We start from the raw sequence: 18,130 nt of genomic DNA on the forward strand, positions 1-18,130 counted from the left end.
GGAGGGAGTTGAGTCTCCTGACCGCCTGACCGGTGAAAGAAACTGTCCTTGAGAGGTCCTGGTTTTGGCCCGAAGACTCTGCAGTCTCTTGTCAGCTGTATGGATTTCATTAGGATCACTGCTCTGTCTGTACATATTTAAATGACTGTAAATGAATACAACCATTGGCACGCAACAAAAAAACACTCTGGAAACCTCACTGAGGGTCTGTTTTCAACCATTGTTTGCCTTCTGCTTCATTCTCCATACTCTGTAATGACTTTTCCACGGCAAAAGCTATTACATTGATGGTGATGATGATGATGGTGATGATGATCTATGACCATGGTAATGACATGAGTTCCATGAAGAATGAGTCAGTCTAAAGGCTATTGTGAGGCTGTGTATCTGTGGAGCCTATGTGTGTGCATTTGTATCACATATGTATGCGTGTGGATAGGTGGATAGGCAGTGTTCCAGATACTGCGTGTGTGGATAGGCAGTGTTCCAGATACTAAAATTATGAAGTGGAACGACACATGGAGGGAATTTATATAATGATCTCATTCCGGAAATATATTGTAGCTTCCCATTTCCAGTGGGCCTTGGTGGTCGTAATATGGGTGTCGCTACTGTTTACACTAAGTCAGTCTCTTGTCAAGACACCACACAATGGAAACGTTAGTCCGAGTAATAGTTTTGAATGAAACAAGCAGTTATGGGCATTGTGTCTAAGCTGTCTCTTAACTTATATACCTTCCTCTTAAATCCCTATCTCTCCTACAGTGCTCTGATGGAGAGTCTGATCACTCCTCTCCAGGACAAGATTGAGGACTGGAAGAAGACAGCCAACCAGCTGGATAAGGATCATGCCAAAGGTACGCAGAATCCGCAAAATTATTCACCTAAAATACATAAGTTCAATAAATAACATAGTTAAAACATCAGTGTGGTTAGGTTCAGTCAACAAAACTAGTGATAGTTAGTCTGGGAGTGATAATGATGGGAGCAAAGGATGAACATTGTATGAAGAGCAAATAAATCCACATGGGAAGTAAGGTTGGGGTGGATGGTTGGCACAAACACAGGACTTTAACACAAGAGATCTGGGTTCAGTTCCTGTGTGAGACCATTTATTTCCCTTTTCACGATTTTTAATATCCCGCAATTGTCACAGTAAAGGGAAATACGAATCTACTGTGTGTAGAACCCATCACGCTGCAATCTTTTGCGTACTAGAGTTAACGTGTGAGTTAACAGGGAAATTAAATTCCACTGACTGACAGCAAGTCATGCTGCTCTTTACGGGTAATGTTGTATATATTTATGTGTTCTTGTATTACAGTGGGCTCACAAATAAGTAAGTAACAAGTACTATTAGTCAAGGCTGTCGTAAATAGTGCCCAACAGAAACAAAAAAGTTGGTGTGTGGTTGCTATATTTCATTGACTTTTTAGTGAGAAACTATTAACATGTATGGAGTAGGACACCGTCCACACACCTTTGGTTTAACTATTTTTTACTTTCTGCGTGATCAGGGAAAATCCCCTCTGTCACATGCTGACAAATACATGATACCATGGTCACAAGATGATGAGATCACAACTGTAAACATTGCTTAGAAAATCACTTTCTTCTTCTACTTCTTTGATAGTAGAAACTTTTAATTGCAAAAGAAAAAGAAATCGTGAAAGAACCCTGATACTTATTTGTATGTATTATAATGTAGTTTCGCATGCTTATATGTTAATCTTACTGGTTACAAATGTCCTGTACTGATAGCCCAGACTTACTTCCACAAATCAAAGATGTTCAAGGCACACTCTAATCCCTAAGGTTCTGCATTTCCCACCAATCAATGCAAAGTCTATCGGAGACCTCTTGGCTGCACAGCTTCTGAAGCGTTTATATTTAGGTTAATATTGCAAATGCAAGATAATAAGAGTTCACAGAGAGGGCTTTACATTCCTGTTACTAAAGCATCTCTGTTCATCCTTTTTCCAGAGTACAAGAGGTCACGGCATGAGATCAAGAAGAAGTCATCTGACACCATGAAACTACAGAAGAAGGCTCGTAAAGGTAACAGGCAGCAGTCAAACAGTCAAGCTCAGGCTCCTCTCACATTAGGCGGAAGGTCACATTGTAGAGGTCAAATGGTGTTTTGCTAAGACAACACTTACTCACTTACTCACTCAGACAAAATCAAATTTACTGGTGTTATTGGTGTTTCTGTGTAAGTGCTGGAGCTGTGGATACATTTGGACATTCAGTTCATTTTTACCTCATTTATCTTTATGGTCTCACCACTGTTTCTAGTAGTGCTAGTGAATAGTAAATCAACACCAATAACAATGTTCCCTGGGTCAAAACTAGATGAAATGTAGATTTATGGTTTGATTGGGATGCATAATAAAAGCATTACCAAACAGACTCAAAATACAGTGATTAGATTCAATGCCAACACACACATACAGAAAAATCATCATTCGTCATTCACTGAGGTCAGGAGCCATAGACTTTATACAGTCTAGGTCAAAAGTATTGTTGGTCTATACTGCCATCTAGTGGTGCTTTGTAGTATTTCAGGTATTTTCTCATTTGTCCTGAAACCCTTCACTCAGTGATGCAGCAACCAATAATTAGTGCTTTCTAATGGAGAAGCTTCCATTCAGTTGCCAGGCAGATGAATACATGAATGCAAGATATCTGTATATAAGTATATTTCAAAATAATATTCTTATTTTATATATATTTTGTTGTTGTCTCTTTTGTTAGAAGCAACTGTATGACTTTAACTCTGAGTTTATGTTATGTATTTAAATAATTAAACAAAAACATTATTAACCATAAAAAAAGAAATAACACAACATTTGGATTTTGGTGAATGTGCATTGTCCTTTGCTGTTAAGTTTGCGAGTGTCTGGTTAGCCCTGTCAGTGCTGATGCTTGGTGGTATTATTATTTGTGGGTTTAGTTTTTGGTTGCAGCAGTGTTATTTTGCTCTAACCTGTGGCACTGTGGCTGTCTTGTGATGGCTTCCTTGTACTAACCTTAACAATGAGTTCTGCTATTTTTGCTCTCTCTCCCCCCTTTGTCTCTCTCTCTCTATGTCCCCCCTTTCTCTTTCCTTATTTTGCTTCCTTTTTGCTGTCTCCTGTCTCTCTGTCTTTCCCTCCCCATGGTATTTTCCCCCCTGTTATAGAGATGCAGGGTAAGTATCAGCCTATCGCTCGCTTCAGCTCTGCCACATCACTTCCTTTTTACTCACATTTCCAACCTCCTCCTGCAGATTACCGTACACGCATGTATGTAGTGGAGGCTCAATCAACCAACACATTACTTATTGGTTAATACTGAATTTAGGATACAAGGGTTCCTAGTGGCCATGGGAATGTTTCTGTGTATATTAGGCACTTGTTTTACAATATAGAATATAGTCATGGAAGTTGACATCAGGGCACAGAGAGTGCCTTAGAGACTTATTAGTGAGCATACATGTATTGTGTGAAGTCCGCTACCGTTTTAGTTTAAGTTTTAGTTTAAATGTTAAAACACATATCTCATGTCCTCAGAGACCCAAGGACCATATTACAGCCCGTCTAATTCCTTCATTTTGATCAGTTAAGCCCCTCCTCAAAATATTTGTTTTTAACAATCTATGGTATCAAAGTGTCCAAATTGCTTGTTTTTTATATGTTTTTCTTTAAAAGGTTTATAGGGTCTTTAGAAACATGTGTACATATTTTTTCAAGGTATGGCAGTGGCAGATAACAGCAGGTAGCAGTGTGTTTTTTCTGTTCGGCCTCATGTATATTATTGCAGACAAAAGGATAGATACGTTTCTTTATGTTAGCTTACTACAGCACCAGTGTGTCACTTCACTGCAGAGCAACACTTTTTGAGGAGTTTTGAGGGTACTGAAAAATATATGAAGCAGATGCCTTGATTTTGAAAAACGAGTTGCAACACTGCAGCTCCTAAAGATGCTTCACTTCAGGTTTTGTCTCCTGGTGACAGACTAGAGTTCAGCTTCTACAGTTTTGTAGTTGTTTGAAAAGTTGGAGTCGTGCAGTTTCACCCCCGACAATGCATGATGTAATTTAACTTTTCCTCCTTGACTCCTGCATGACTTCTGTTGCTGCTACTGTTAGCTTTGTAGTCACACAGCAGCCTCATGCTGTCCCTTCTCTCTTGTTGCCGCAGACATCTGCGCTGACTGTTTTGCATGCTGTAACACTACAAAGAGTTATTTCATGTATTGCTTTCCATTCAGCGCATTTCGTGTTTATTTCTGTTAACGGTAGATAGGATTCTGATTTTCTACTCCATACTTATGCACCTATGTCTTACCTTTCGTCATCAAGAGGTTTAGTAAAGTTTTAAGACAGAAACACATTATTTGTGCTTTGGCTCTGTACTACCATTACACTGGGTGTGGACTGAGACAGAGAAAGAAGTAAATTGCACACTCCCACACATTGTGATCAGCTTTGTATGGATACATTTAGCCCATATCTTAAATGACACAATGAGAGACCACAGAAAAGCAATGATAAGCTAGACTGGCTGTCTCCCCAAAAAGTGACCAGGGTGACAGCACAAAAGACACATGCCGTTACATGTAATTATCCACAAGTCGAAACTGTCTTGCAGTCAAATTTGACAGCAACAGAGACTCTGCAGTTCCTCTCAGCTCTGCTGTTTTAGGTTTGGTTTTAGTTGCAACTTTACTGTTTTGGTTCACACTCGCTGCTCTCATTAGTACTGTTTTTGGCCATGGCAGGCACTTTTATTTAGCACTCTAAAAAACCCACTATACACTAGTTGTCCAGCAACAGCAGGCAGACATGGTTAGAGACCAGCTGGTGAACAAAGTGGAACATTTAATTGGTAAAGAGCCAGATATGCTCTCTCTCCAGATATTAGAGACTCAAATTTGTCAGGTGGACACACTCAAAATGATTGCTTATGTTGCTCCGTGCCTGTTGGATGTGTAAATAGGAAACTATTTGTGTGGCTTATAGGGTACAGTAGTGCTTTTTATGTCCCTCTATACATAGTATGTAGGACCTTATGTCATTAGTGTGGCTGCTGTCTGTCTAATATAATGACATATAATATAATATAATGCACTTACTGTATAGATACAGTAAGTACAGAGCCAAAACATCAAACAAGGTGTTGCTGCTTACTTTGTCTCACTCAGTCTCATAATGTATGCTAGTGATTTGATGGAGCAGTGCATTATGGGAAGCAGAGGCTGATGGAGAGATATCCCATCAAGCCCACACTGTGTTAATGCTTGTTTTGTTCTACTACTGTAAATACACTTTTTCTGCCTTTCACTTACACTATCTTCACTTCATTCTTTTTTCCTATACATCCTTTTCATCCACCTCGTCCTGTGAAAACCCCTCCTCGACCTGCCTGTCTCACTCTCTTCTACCTGATATTTTTTTTCCTCTCACCACCACCAATGTACCCTCCCCACCCCAGGGCGAGGCGACCTGCAGCCTCAGCTGGACAGTGCCATGCAGGATGTGACTGACATGTGCCTGTTGATGGAGGAGACAGAAAAGCAGGCAGTGCGCCGGGCCCTCGTGGAGGAACGGGGTCGCTTCTGCACCTTCATCGGCTTCCTTCAGCCTGTCGTGGTGAGGAGATTGAGAAGGAGGGATGGCGATAGAGTGGAGGGAAGGGAGGAGGGAAATGTGTAAGGGGCACAAGCACTATCTGACCTGCTGCACAGTGTGACCTTATTGTTGCTGAGCAGCTCCACTGATTAATGGAAGTGAGTAATGACAGAAGGCTGTATATGGGGCTGAGCAATGAAATGAGTGCCATAATATTAATAAGAATATGTGTTTTATATTATTATATGGCAAACTTAGGGAAAATAATATATCAAATATTCAAATTAATGTGCAGTGCAATGAGCTACTCCAGCTATTATATATTACATCGGGATAGAGTCTTTATGTGTGCAACATGAAACAACTGAAATCTAATCTAAATCATTCTACATGAATGTACACAATGACACTGAATTTAAATTTCATGTTGAGATGTCAAGATTCACTCTCTTGATTGACACATCCCAGCTGCTGTACCTTGTCTCTTTTAGTGCTGGTATGTCACCTTTCTCTGTCGCAGCTGAACAAAGAGAAACAATATTGATGTATAGAAATATCTCCAGCTCCCAAAGTGTTAAAATGATATTAATAGACATTTGGTGAGAAATCAGGTGAAAGAATATACTCCAGATTTATATATTATTATTACTGATGTGAAGTACGGGTGTCTCTCTCTCGTTTTTTTTAGAATGGAGAGATCGCCATGCTGGGAGAGATCACCCACCTCCAGGCCATCATCGATGACCTCACTGTGCTGACAACCGATCCTCACAAACTGCCCCCAGCTAGTGAACAGGTGAGACACCAACACGACACATAGATCATGTATGAAGAAAGAAAGAAATAATCAATAGACATGAGCAATAGCTGTATTTATATGTGTATTCTGAAAGGGTGGGGCTTAAACCGGAACTGGGACTGACTGGAAGTCGGAATTTAGGCTGCAAATGATGAGAAATATATTTATTATATTATTATATACAGCTATTTACAGAACGGCCTAAGAATGGAGCTTCCGAGAAATGTTTTTGATCAGAAGAGTAAGACAACTAGTTAGTCTACATCTACAGTTTACATCTATCAAGTTTCTATATTTACGAATTGACACATCATACTCTGATGATACTCGCAATAATAAAAAGTACATTATCTGATACTCGTTTCAGCCGAGTACTCACTCAACCCTACTAAACCTCCCTCTCTTTGTCTCTACTTCAGGTGATCAAGGATCTGAAGGGCTCAGATTACAGCTGGTCCTACCAGACCCCTCCTTCATCTCCAAGCAGCTCTGGCTCCCGCAAGAGCAGCATGTGCAGGTACTCACAACTACACACGTACATACACCATGTGTTATAAACTGTGTCAGAAAGAGGAGCCTTCTCTGATGTGTGTGATTCACTGCGACTGTCAGTCTCTCTGTCTGTGTGTCAGCCCATCGTCACTGTTCGTCCAGTCATCGTCAGTTCAGTGGAACCTCCAGATAAATGAATGACAGCCTTCAGACGGAGCAACATTGTGTAGAAGTGCAGATTTTCTTTATGAACAGCTGAATGAAAGATGACAAAATATATAGAATTTTAGCATAAATTGTACACGTCAGCATGTGGGCAATCTCTGCTTTCTTTAGCTGTAAAAGCATACAGTTCTCAAATTCAGGATCTTTGGATAACAAAATGAATACTACAAGAAGAATAGTGTAAACTGAAAATGTATTCCTGTAGTTCTTTGTCTGAAACAAATCATTTGGGGTGTGTGTGTGTGTGTGTGTGTGTGTGTGTTAACTGTGTCTGTCAGTGTGTGCATGCAGTAGCAGTTGCCCTCAAGGCGATGCTCAATAGCATGCAAGTTCAGAGCCTTTTGTGTACGTATGTGTGTGTGTGCGCGCAAGCGCACTGGATCCTCATATGTTTACACACTCTCTGTCTATCCCCTCTTGCCCCTTTTTCTCCCCCTTCTCCCTCACCACAACCATCACTCTCTGTGCTTGCTGCTTTCTTCCCTTGTCTATCACTTATCTTTGCTGTCTTATGTGTGTGCACTTGTGTGTTTTGCCCTCTTTCTCTCCTGGTTACCTGGTTTCCTTTCATTTCGGGGTCTCTGCTTTTAACTGTGTGTGACTTTCACTGACCTGATAAACCAACAACTTGCTGTGGAACTACTCCTGAACCTCACCCCATCACGTAAACTAATCACAAAATCTCCCAATCATCAATTTACCATCTTCCAATCCAATAACCAACCCCTCATATCTTACACAATTTGTTTCCTCAATTGAACCGTCACTTTGACACATCCTTATCATCATGCTCTTTCCCCCTAAATACTCTCCTTACTCCACATTGGCGACCGTCACCTTCATCCTCCCCTCACCCTTCCGTCACTCCGCCCTCTACCCTGCTCCTCTGCACCTTTCTCCGCCACCCTCCTGCAGCAGCGTCAACAGCGCCCACAGTAGTGCCTCCCGTTCGTCAGGGGGAGGCGGTAGTGCTGGTATTGGTGGCGGTGGTGGAGGCTCTCAGCCCCACTCACCCACCTCATCCTCCTCCTCCTCCTTACGCTACCGCAGCAGCCTGCCGCACCAGCCTCCGCCACCGGGGGGCATCACTGCCCACCGCCTCAGCAGCGTCTCCTCCCATGACTCAGGCTTCGTGTCCCAGGATGCAAACATCTATTCCAAGCCCCCCTCGCCCATGCCCTCAGACATCACTAGCCAGGTACCGTACGCACACACCGTAATATACACACACGTTTATGTACACAAATGTGGTAATGAGTCTTAACATTTTGGTATCCAGCCATGCAACTGAATTAGCAGCAGAAAGTTAACATTTGATTTTACAAATTGATTTACGTTGGAAACTGACCAGAATGATCTAACCTCACTGGTATTTTTAGCTTGTTCTTTTAAAAGAAAAGATGGATATTGAACCTTCATACACACACACACACACACACACACACACTGCTCACATGAACATTGTTCTTGATCAGTTTTGGCAAATAAATCAGTGAACAAAGCTTTGTGTTTCCCTGCTGTAGAAGTCATCCAGCTCAGCATCATCAGAGGCCTCAGAAACATGCCAGTCAGTCAGTGAATGCAGCTCCCCCACCACTGTAAGTACTCTTATTCACACTGTACAATATTATTGGATAACAACATTAGCAGTTAAAAGCAATTCATGTGTGGCACAAATAGAAAAGAACAGGTACATTTTGTTAGCAGTGTATCTTTATAATCAGAACTTTGTATATGTTTATTCCGTAAGAGAGGACCAATAAATACATATATATTTAAAACTTGTTTCTTTATATTAAATAGATAATTTGTATGTATTGTTTTGTTTAAAACGTGAGGAAATTTCATTAACCCCATCAACCAAGATGCTAAACAATGGTGAATGCACTGTGCAGAATGATTTATGTGCAGATAGACTCTGGAAGGATGTTTTCACATCCATCTGCTGCAAGTGGAAAAGTTTGCTGAAAGTTTCTCTGTGCTCATTGAAAATCTGATTTTTAAGGGGTGGGGCTTACCAGCTTGATTTGTGACATCACAAACAGTGTGATGTAGAAACAGGAAGCCACCAGTACACATATACTGAGAATGGACTTTACAGTGAAGTAGGAGAATAAAATGTGCATATTCATAGATTCTGTCATTTTTAATGGGGTAGAAAGAGTAGATGACTTTTTAGGATTTTAATGTGGAAATTATATTTATTTATGTTTTGTGGAAAAAACCCATCAGACACGCAATATTGTTCTAAGCAGACTATTTGTATATGTCTTGATACATGTCTGGAGGGGATCTTTAAACCCTCTGATATTCTTTGCCAAGGTCAGAAGATAATGCCATCTGTTTACTTAGTTCGCCTATTATACAGACAATTGGTCTCTTAGTGGTTTCATAAATCCCTTAAAACAGTTTGCAGATATAACTTTACCCAACAATGTATTCGATTTTTTACACAGAAAAAATATTTGCTTGCACAAAACTTGTGGTCAAATGGAGTTATTGTTAAAACAGCTGTGACGTTTGTTGTGATAAAAAGTCATTATAGAACAGAATTATGCAACACATGCTGTTTCAAATCATACGCTGCATTCACCAAGGTAGCAGGAGTTGTATTTTAAGAGTTTAATGGAGTTTTGAAAGCAGTGGGAGATTTCGACTGCTGTATAGCCAGGCTAACCTGCAACGGAACAGACAGTAGTGGCTCTATGGGTGCTAAATGGGCTTCCAGCAGAGAATGCTTTTTGGTGATTCAGTATCAAGCAACGTGAAATCAAACACCATCGACTTACTTTACGAGAGTAAAAATGCACCTCAGACATGAGCAGTTTGTTTGATTAATGGATTCCCATGCTTTCCAGCTGAAAAATATTTGATTGCAGGTATTAGACTCAAAGGTCAGGTACATAGAGCAAAGTGCTGTCTCCCTAAGCACATAAGGGATATTTTCCTCACCTGCTCATGTTTTGTATTTTGGTTTGTTTTGGTGGTGTGCTTCAGTGGTTGAGTGTGATTAGCAATTCAGCCACAATTACAATTTTGGTTTAAAGGTTTGCATCTTCGTCCCAGCTCAGATGCAAACTATGCATGGAACACTTGTATTCTGTGCTGTTTTCACCACTTTAATTGGTGGTGGCACACTCATATAAACCTCTCTAAAATCACATATTCTTTGTATTTATGTTCAAGAGCTTGTTTCCTTCCCTTTCGTTTTATATCCTTCAACCAGTATGCATGTATGTGCATGCGAAAAGAAAAAAAATTCCAATGACGCTCGTGAGGCAAAGTAAATATTCCTGTCTGATTTCAAGCAGCATCTATCATCCTCAACAGCTTGCATATATGACTGCCTTCCCTTTCAGTTGATTAACAGCCTTAACAGCCATCTGACGGCAGTAAGTTTCTGCTCTAATTTGAGTGAAACGCATTCTCAAGATGGATTGCATGGCCCAAATCCACTGGTTACCTTGATTAAATCTCTCACAGTAGAAACAAGGTTATCAAAAGAAAGTTACCAGTGGCTATTTTCTATGCTACAGTGATCAGTGAAATCAAATCCATCGGAATTTTAAATGCATGCTTGGGGCTGCTTTAACACATCCCATGACATTTCTAACATAAACATAGAAAGTAGCTGTCAAAATGTAGGCTCTCTAGGCTTTACTGAGTAGTTCTTAGACTAATTCCACTTAGCTTGCATATATATTGATATAGAGTCATTGATCCATGTACCAGTAACTAATTGTGTTTTGAAGGCTTTTTCCATTGTCAAATCTGTTCCTGCTCTTCTGTTTCACACTGAGGACTTGGTGTGTGAGTGTCTGAATACGTGTGTTGCTTTAATTCTCATGTGTTTGGCCCGGTGATCCCCCACCACAGCCCGCTGCCTGTCTCTCTTCGTCTCTCTTGTCTCTACCCTTTCTCTGATGACGCGACTATGTCTCTCATCCCGCAGTTTGGCACGTCCTTCGCTACCTTCCGCCCCGCTCTCTCTCACTCTGGCTCCACCAGGCCTCTCTCTGTCATTCTTCCTGTTCCTGCGTCCCCACCCTATACCCGCCCCCCTGGATCCAGCTCCTCCTCTCCCACATCAAAGGTTCCTATCTGGAAGGTTTGTTCTCCATTCGCTTCCATTTCTTCAGTTGCACCTTTTCTTCTGTTTCAGTTTAATACATTTAAGTTAATTCATTGGGTTTATTTTCTTTTCATTTCCATCACCTGATTAACTTATACATAACCACATTGCTTTGCTTCCTTAAAGTCTCCACCCTCACTTGCTGTGTGTGCATGCATTTTTTATTTTTTTTTTTGGCCTCCTCCTGGCTCACTTACTGGTTTTGCAATCTACCGACTTGAGATTGGCCAAAACTAAGCGGGGCGTGGAGAGCTGACCAGTCAAACTCATCAATATGAACACATTCAAACGCCCCAAAAGGCCCCTGCCCACATACACCCACACACCCGCACTCTTCCACACACCCAGACACACTCCACCCATATGGGCCCCCTCTCTCTGCACTCAGATGAAGGGCTTCAAACTGCTGGATAGTGGACAAGTCTCTCGTGCTAATCCTTCCTGCTACTTCCTGTTTAATAATTCGACTCACCTCTTCAGGATTGGTCCAAAGCAGGTCAGTATGAACAGCCAGTGGCTGTGGCTGCAGTTCAGAGGAGAAAGGAACCTCTTGATAGACTGAGGGAGAACGAGGCGTCACCAGGCTCCCAGGGATACGCCGGGCCGTCACACCTTGATGACACACAGAGATCCAGGATGACCCCGGCTACCATTGCTGCCAAGGTAACGCTGGATATAGGAGAATTAGACAAACCAAAGAAATAGGTTAGGCTAGGTTTATGGATGGATATTCGTGTGTATAGCAATGCATGAGTGTATGGCTTATAATAAGCCATGCTTTCAATTACTCTACAATGAGTTTGATAACCTGAGGATTTTACCATCCTAGATGGAAAAATGGATTTGATTATTAGGCTGTAATTAAACTCAAATTTGAAAAAAATCAGTTTTGTCTGTGTTTTAGAGTGATAGATATATGTTCTGGTCCAACTGACAGAAATCATCATCAACAATAATAAGCCAAATACAAATAAATATGATCTCAAAATATATCATATTAATATTTCATAAACATGGATGTAGTTTCTACAACATGAGAGCATTTGTTGAAACACCCACATCCAAAATAATTGTAGTTATGAATTAATTGACAGTCATAAGAAAGCATGAAAGCAAGTCTCTGCTGACATGAAGTAGAATTATTTATTTTACAGTGGATGGTATAATCATTTTATTTGTATTTTAATATTATCATTAACTGTGAATTATTTGCACATGTACTGTCTACCGTATGCTGAAGTACTCACCAATGAAACAACTGGCTCAATAAACGTCATTCCAATGCGGCCTGTGTCTGCATGTCCTCAGCACGGCGAGGAGGTTTCTCCAGCAGCCAGTGACCTGGCCATGGTGCTGACCAGAGGGCTGAGTATGGAGCAGCAGAAAAGCAGCAGAGACTCCCTGCAGTACTCCAGCGGCTACAGCACAGAGACCACAACCCCATCCTGCTCTGAGGACACAATTCCTTCACAAGGTGAAACTCTAATCTGCTGTTCTCTTCTACTCTAACCGCTGTAGCTTTTAATCTTGTTCTTCCTAAGGAGCTTGCGTTTATTAAATTCCTCCTGGCCACATTCATCATCTTATATTTTGTAAGATCTCAGGAAAGACAGACCTGTCAAAGGATGATATAATGGACTTTCTGAAGTTAAATATCAACATTTAGCTTTAATCAGCTTATCACTTTTCACTAGAACCCCAGTAGACCCCTTTAGAGTGTAGTGTTACTGAAATCAAACAAAGTGAATCATCATTTTAATCATCCAACCAGCGAGAACAGTGTGTGACAGGTACATACTGACGGTTCCCTTGACAGCAGCTGGGAGATGACAATATAAAGATGAAATATTAAATGTGTTCATGCATCATTGTACTGGTTCTCAGTTTCTGACTTCCTTTGTCCACATAGCCTACTCAAATAATGTGGCTATCCCTATGTTAATGCAATAATGTGATCAAAGTACGATCAAAAGTAGTAAGTTATCTTTCCTATCCTTCTTTTGTTATGGCACTCAATCACTTCTCTAAAAATGTCAACATCTCCTTTTTTACCTCCCCCCATTCCACCATTAGGTTCAGATTATGACTGCTACTCAGTGAATGGGGATGCAGAAGGTCCCGATGGACAGACAGAGTTCGACAAGTCCTCCACCATTCCTCGCCACTCTAACATCGCTCAGAACTACCGACGCATGATCCAGACCAAGAGGCCAGCCAGCACGGCCGGGCTACCCAGTGGGGTTCTTGGTCCTGGGGTTCATGGGATACCAGGACAACCTGGTGGAGCAGGTGGCGGTGGAGCAGGTACTCCAGGCACTGCCACCATCCGCCGAACCCCGTCTACCAAACCAGGCGTGAGGCGCACACTGTCCAATGCGGGGCCCATCCCCATTCGACCACCCATTGTGCCTGTCAAGACCCCCACTGTTCCAGGAGACTCACATTCACCTGGCGCTGGTGGGGGTGGGTATGCAGGTGGAGGGCACGCGGGTGGCGTGCCTGTGCGTGTGGGCAGCGAAGAGTGTGTGTTCTTCACAGGAGTCGAGGATGCACAGGGAGCGCTTGATTATGTGAAGGCGTCACCAAAGCGTCTCAGCCTGCCTAACACTGCCTGGGGATCAGGGGCAGCATTAGAGGTCTACGCCCAGCAGCATGGGGGCCTTGCAATGGGAACGGGCTTAGGGGCTGGATCAGAGGAGGATCAGATGATTGCGGCCAATCGGCACAGTCTAGTGGAGAAGATCGGCGAGTTGGTAGCCAGTGCACACGCCCTTGGAGAGGGGCAGTTTCCTTTCCCCGCCCTCCCCGATGACCCAGCACTGCCACCAACTGGCCCCAGCGACAGTCAGACAGGGACAGAAGGGGCAGAAGGGTCCGGTGACATGTTGACCACCATTAGGAGAGGAGTCCGCCTTCGCAAGACCGTCTCCAATGACCGATCAGCACCGCGTATCTTGTGATTGGAGGAGAAGCAGGAAGAGGATGATACTTGTCAGCCAGTAGGGAATCAGGTGTTGGTGTGGTGCAACCCAACCGCCTAGTACATACACAAGAACATAACCATGTAGGGAAAGCTATAATATAACAGAAGATGAATAAAAACAAAAACATACACAAAAAAGTTTAAAGACGTCAGAGTAAATGATATATAATATAATGATAATAATAACATTAATAATGTTAACCCATGCTGACAATTAAAAGTTAAATACTGAATATTGACAGGCTCCTAGCTGGCCACTATAACTAGTGTGTGTTGGACGCATGTTTGTCTTCTCTACACCTTCACCCAGGGACGGAAAGACTTGCAGGAAAAACATACGATTAAAAAAAGGCAAAGAAAGAGAGAAAGACTGGGTTCTGTTTGCCGACTTACACCCTTCCCCATCCTCTTCTCCAACTAACCGACTGTCTCATCCCAGATGAAAGACTGATGACTGAAGGAGGGGGCCAGTGGGGGCAGGAGAGAGGGGGGTCAGAGTGCCATGTGAACAGCTGGATTTGAACCCAGGCTGTCTCAGCAGCAACATACTGTACTTATTAGCCCACTGAACTGAAGCTTTGGTATTAGCACGGGGAGCTAACAAGCCAGAGGGCTCCTCTGGTTCATCCTAATGTAAAAGAGTCTTTAAAAAAATACTGTTGGCATTGAACCGTGCTAGTGCCCCCTTCCCCTCTCTCTCTCTGTGTGTGTGTAGTGTGTGAGTGTGCGTGCATTCATGTGTATGCATGTGGGCAAATGTGAAATGTGAGTGTGTGTGCACATGTGATTGATTGTGTATGTGTGTGCGAGGGGGGTGGGTAGAGCTCTGCTGCAGGACAGCTGGTTACCCAATGAGGGCAGGGCTTTTCTCCTGTGTGTTGTGCGTGTACTTTCTTGTTTATATCGTGACGTCATTTACCTTGTTACCACTGTACGAGAAGTTATGAAAAGTAATCCAGGCGTATAGATATATTCATATATATTTTCTAGAACCAGAGAGAAAATGTTAAATCAGAAATGGAGCAATAAATGTGTTTTATTTTCTTGTTTCCAAGAAGAGGATCGATGGAGGATTGTAGGTTCTCCTTTGTCACATTCAGGCAATCATCAGGAATGCTAAATTACACATTGACTGTGAATTCCTTTTTGGCGTGTCTCTCTCCCTGTCCCTGTCTCTTTCTGGTGGAGGAAATGGATTACAAAATTGTTGAAAAAAAAAAGAACTGTAAGCACTTTGATAAGTGGTAGAGTATGTACAATAGCCACTAGGTGTTGCTGTAGTCATACTGTATGATAGGGAGAGTGAAAGTGAGAGAGATAGTTGCCAGTAAGACTGCGTCCTGAGGAAATTATTTAATTTGTAGAAGAAGAAGAAGAAGAAGAAGTAGAAGAAGAAGAGAGAAAGGGACAAAGAGGAAGTGATATAGACTGGTAGAATCGGAGTGATTGGTCAAATGAGAGATGGAATAAGAAAGTAGAGCAAAATACTGATCTAAAAATGGATTGGACGTCAGTGCTCTTCAGGGTTCTACAGCGCCATCGCCTGCTGTGGATTGTGAATGGCGCTGAAGCTTTTTATGATGGGTGCACTGGTATCTGAAGGACTGAACACATAATGCAAAAAATACAGAAATAGGTAAGACTACTTTTGCATATAGGCTATAAAGGGTTGGTTCACCCAAATGGCAAATAAACATATTTTCTCACGAGTCATGCAAATTGTTTATTGGCTCAGGTTAAGATATCTGCCTATCTGTCTCAATTAGACTACATTCTACCACGATAAGCACATTTGATTGATTATCAAGAGCAACAGGTTAGCAAGGCAACATATTGTGATTTTCTTGTGTGTAAATTAAGTTTTAGTTAAACTGAAAACCACCTTCACAACACTGATCTAGCAGTTGCAGGTTTAAACACAAAAATCTAGGCAGTGCTTTTGAGAACTGACAAAAAAATATCATAGTACAATATTTTCTTTTACCCCTATAACAAGGAAACTGTTTCAGAAGAATATTTTTAATTATTTTTTTTTTCAATACTGTGAAAACAAATAAAATAATATGTATATTATGCAATTTGTAATATGTTATGTGGGTTCAACGACACACAAACATAGATCAACAGTGGACTTGAAATGTACTTGCACATGCAGATTATGTTCATTGGATATACATTTGAGCGCACTCATTGAATGCTGTGGGACTGTATTTCCAAAATGTTGTAAATTACACAGTAATATCCACTCATGTTCAAGTGCAAATACATATCAGCACAAAGGCTTATTTGCAAATATATTCTTACCTATAAATACTGTATAATTTTGCATTATGAGACAGAAAAGTTTAGCCTTATACAAAGCTGAACAACAGTTTTTTGTCCCAGATTTGCCTGTAGTTAAAACCTTGCTATCTAAACTAAAGTGGCTACCCCAGTACCGTTCAGCTCAGTTCAGTGCATCAACCCAGTTCAGCTCAGGACACGGCTGTATGAAAGGATTATTTATGGACATTAAGATGTGAGAAAAGGTGAAGCCTGTTTGATGCGCTTGCTGATGGCAAAGAAGCAGAAGGGTGTAAATTAGACTTTTTATGCTGACAGAGAGAGGAAAATATGTGTGGAATGAGCATTTCACTGCCTGTTCAAACAATATTTACTCCATGTGCTGTACCTGTAAATGAGAATCCGGCGCACAGATTTGGTATAAAGGTTTGTTAGAAAATATTACATGGAATATTCCGTTTTTTGTTTTTGTTTTTCATTCTGCAGTACTGTTTGAATATTTAGTCTTACTTTTAATTAATGTAAAAAGAAGAAAAAAATCCAGTTGTAACACTAAGCTGTGTAACATATGGATGTAGGATGTGTGGGCCGAGAGTGAGTGTGTCCTTGTTTGGCTGTTGAAGTATAGGCTAGTGAAATCTTCATCATCATGTCTGTACGCTCTTCTAGCAGTGACCTGAACATAGCCGGTGATATCAGCGCTCTTACATGCTCTTTTTTTTCCCTTCTGAACAGAGCACTGTTTTAACCATGTTTGTGGCTGTTTGAAAAGAAAACGATGATGATTTAATTTAAAGAGGTAGAGAGGAGAATGTTTGCAATTTTTAAACATGGTCACCCTCTGCAAGCACACTTTTTTTTGTTAAACTTTGAAGGAGTGCTTCAAATTTTTTTTTAATTTGTCTGGGGGGGAACTACTGTATGTATGTGTGTTGTCACATGTGGATGCTGTGTGTTGTATCAGCTGAATCTGACTGGGTGAGAGGGTGGAAGGGGAGAGCAGCGGGCTTGGACTCCATCCCCCCCCAAAAAAAACATATTTTGGGTGAGAAAATGTTGATCTGAAGAGTTTGTTTAAGACCGCCTGTCGAGGTCACACTGTACATGAATATACGTACGTCTGCTGAATGTACTGCAAGGTGAAGGGGGACATCGGACTGTACATTTTTGACTTGCCTGAACTATTGCAAGGTCAGAACTTTGTTCTCGTACCATGGAATGAAGTTTCCAGTTTAAACAGTAGGAAAGCAATACAGAGACAGTGTACATGTACGTACATTCACAACAATGTTCCAGTGTGGGCATGTTAAAGGAAAATACTGCTGTTTTGTCCACTCAAGGATACTTTTGTTCTCCATCCTAAAGCTACTCCACATCGCATGGCTCTGATGGCATGATCTGGAGTTTAGGACACTGTTAGAATCTGAATGTGTATGTGTAACAACTGAATTCACTGCCAGTTACCTACAGCGAGATATTTCCTGATAAAAGGGTTCATAATGGCCTGCAGAACAGACACGCTGCTTAATTCACAATGATCATGGAGTGTGAGATAAGAGGAAGATAAACATTGCTATTTTCCTTTAAAATGCCCAGTTAACAGC

The 18,130-nt window shown here is 41.5% G+C and overlaps 1 protein-coding gene across 6 annotated transcripts in view; it reads left to right on the forward strand.

Annotated features, from left to right (window-relative positions):
• The window catches only part of mtss1lb (MTSS I-BAR domain containing 2b), a 71,722-nt gene extending 54,169 nt beyond the window's left edge, over positions 1–17,553 (forward strand). The window contains exons 5-16 of one of the 6 annotated variants that reach the window (XM_035682146.1): positions 766–857; positions 1,984–2,058; positions 3,182–3,190; positions 5,476–5,633; positions 6,301–6,408; positions 6,831–6,928; positions 8,179–8,326; positions 8,652–8,726; positions 11,081–11,236; positions 11,741–11,923; positions 12,569–12,734; positions 13,334–17,553. In XM_035682146.1, the coding sequence (XP_035538039.1) occupies positions 766–857; positions 1,984–2,058; positions 3,182–3,190; positions 5,476–5,633; positions 6,301–6,408; positions 6,831–6,928; positions 8,179–8,326; positions 8,652–8,726; positions 11,081–11,236; positions 11,741–11,923; positions 12,569–12,734; positions 13,334–14,220 (2,155 nt within the window). In that variant the 3' untranslated portion in view covers positions 14,221–17,553. Of the gene's footprint in view, positions 1–765; positions 858–1,983; positions 2,059–3,181; positions 3,191–5,475; positions 5,634–6,300; positions 6,409–6,830; positions 6,929–8,043; positions 8,327–8,651; positions 8,727–11,080; positions 11,237–11,740; positions 11,924–12,568; positions 12,735–13,333 lie in introns of all 6 variants that reach the window. The other 5 variants (XM_035682144.1, XM_035682149.1, XM_035682145.1 and 2 more) reach the window with 5 other exon arrangements.
• The last annotated feature ends 577 nt before the right edge of the window (positions 17,554–18,130 follow it).

Source organism: Morone saxatilis, unplaced genomic scaffold (genome assembly GCF_004916995.1).
Source record: "Morone saxatilis isolate NCDOM2014 unplaced genomic scaffold, NCSU_SB_2.0 Contig11, whole genome shotgun sequence".
NCBI classification, from domain to species: domain Eukaryota; kingdom Metazoa; phylum Chordata; class Actinopteri; family Moronidae; genus Morone; species Morone saxatilis.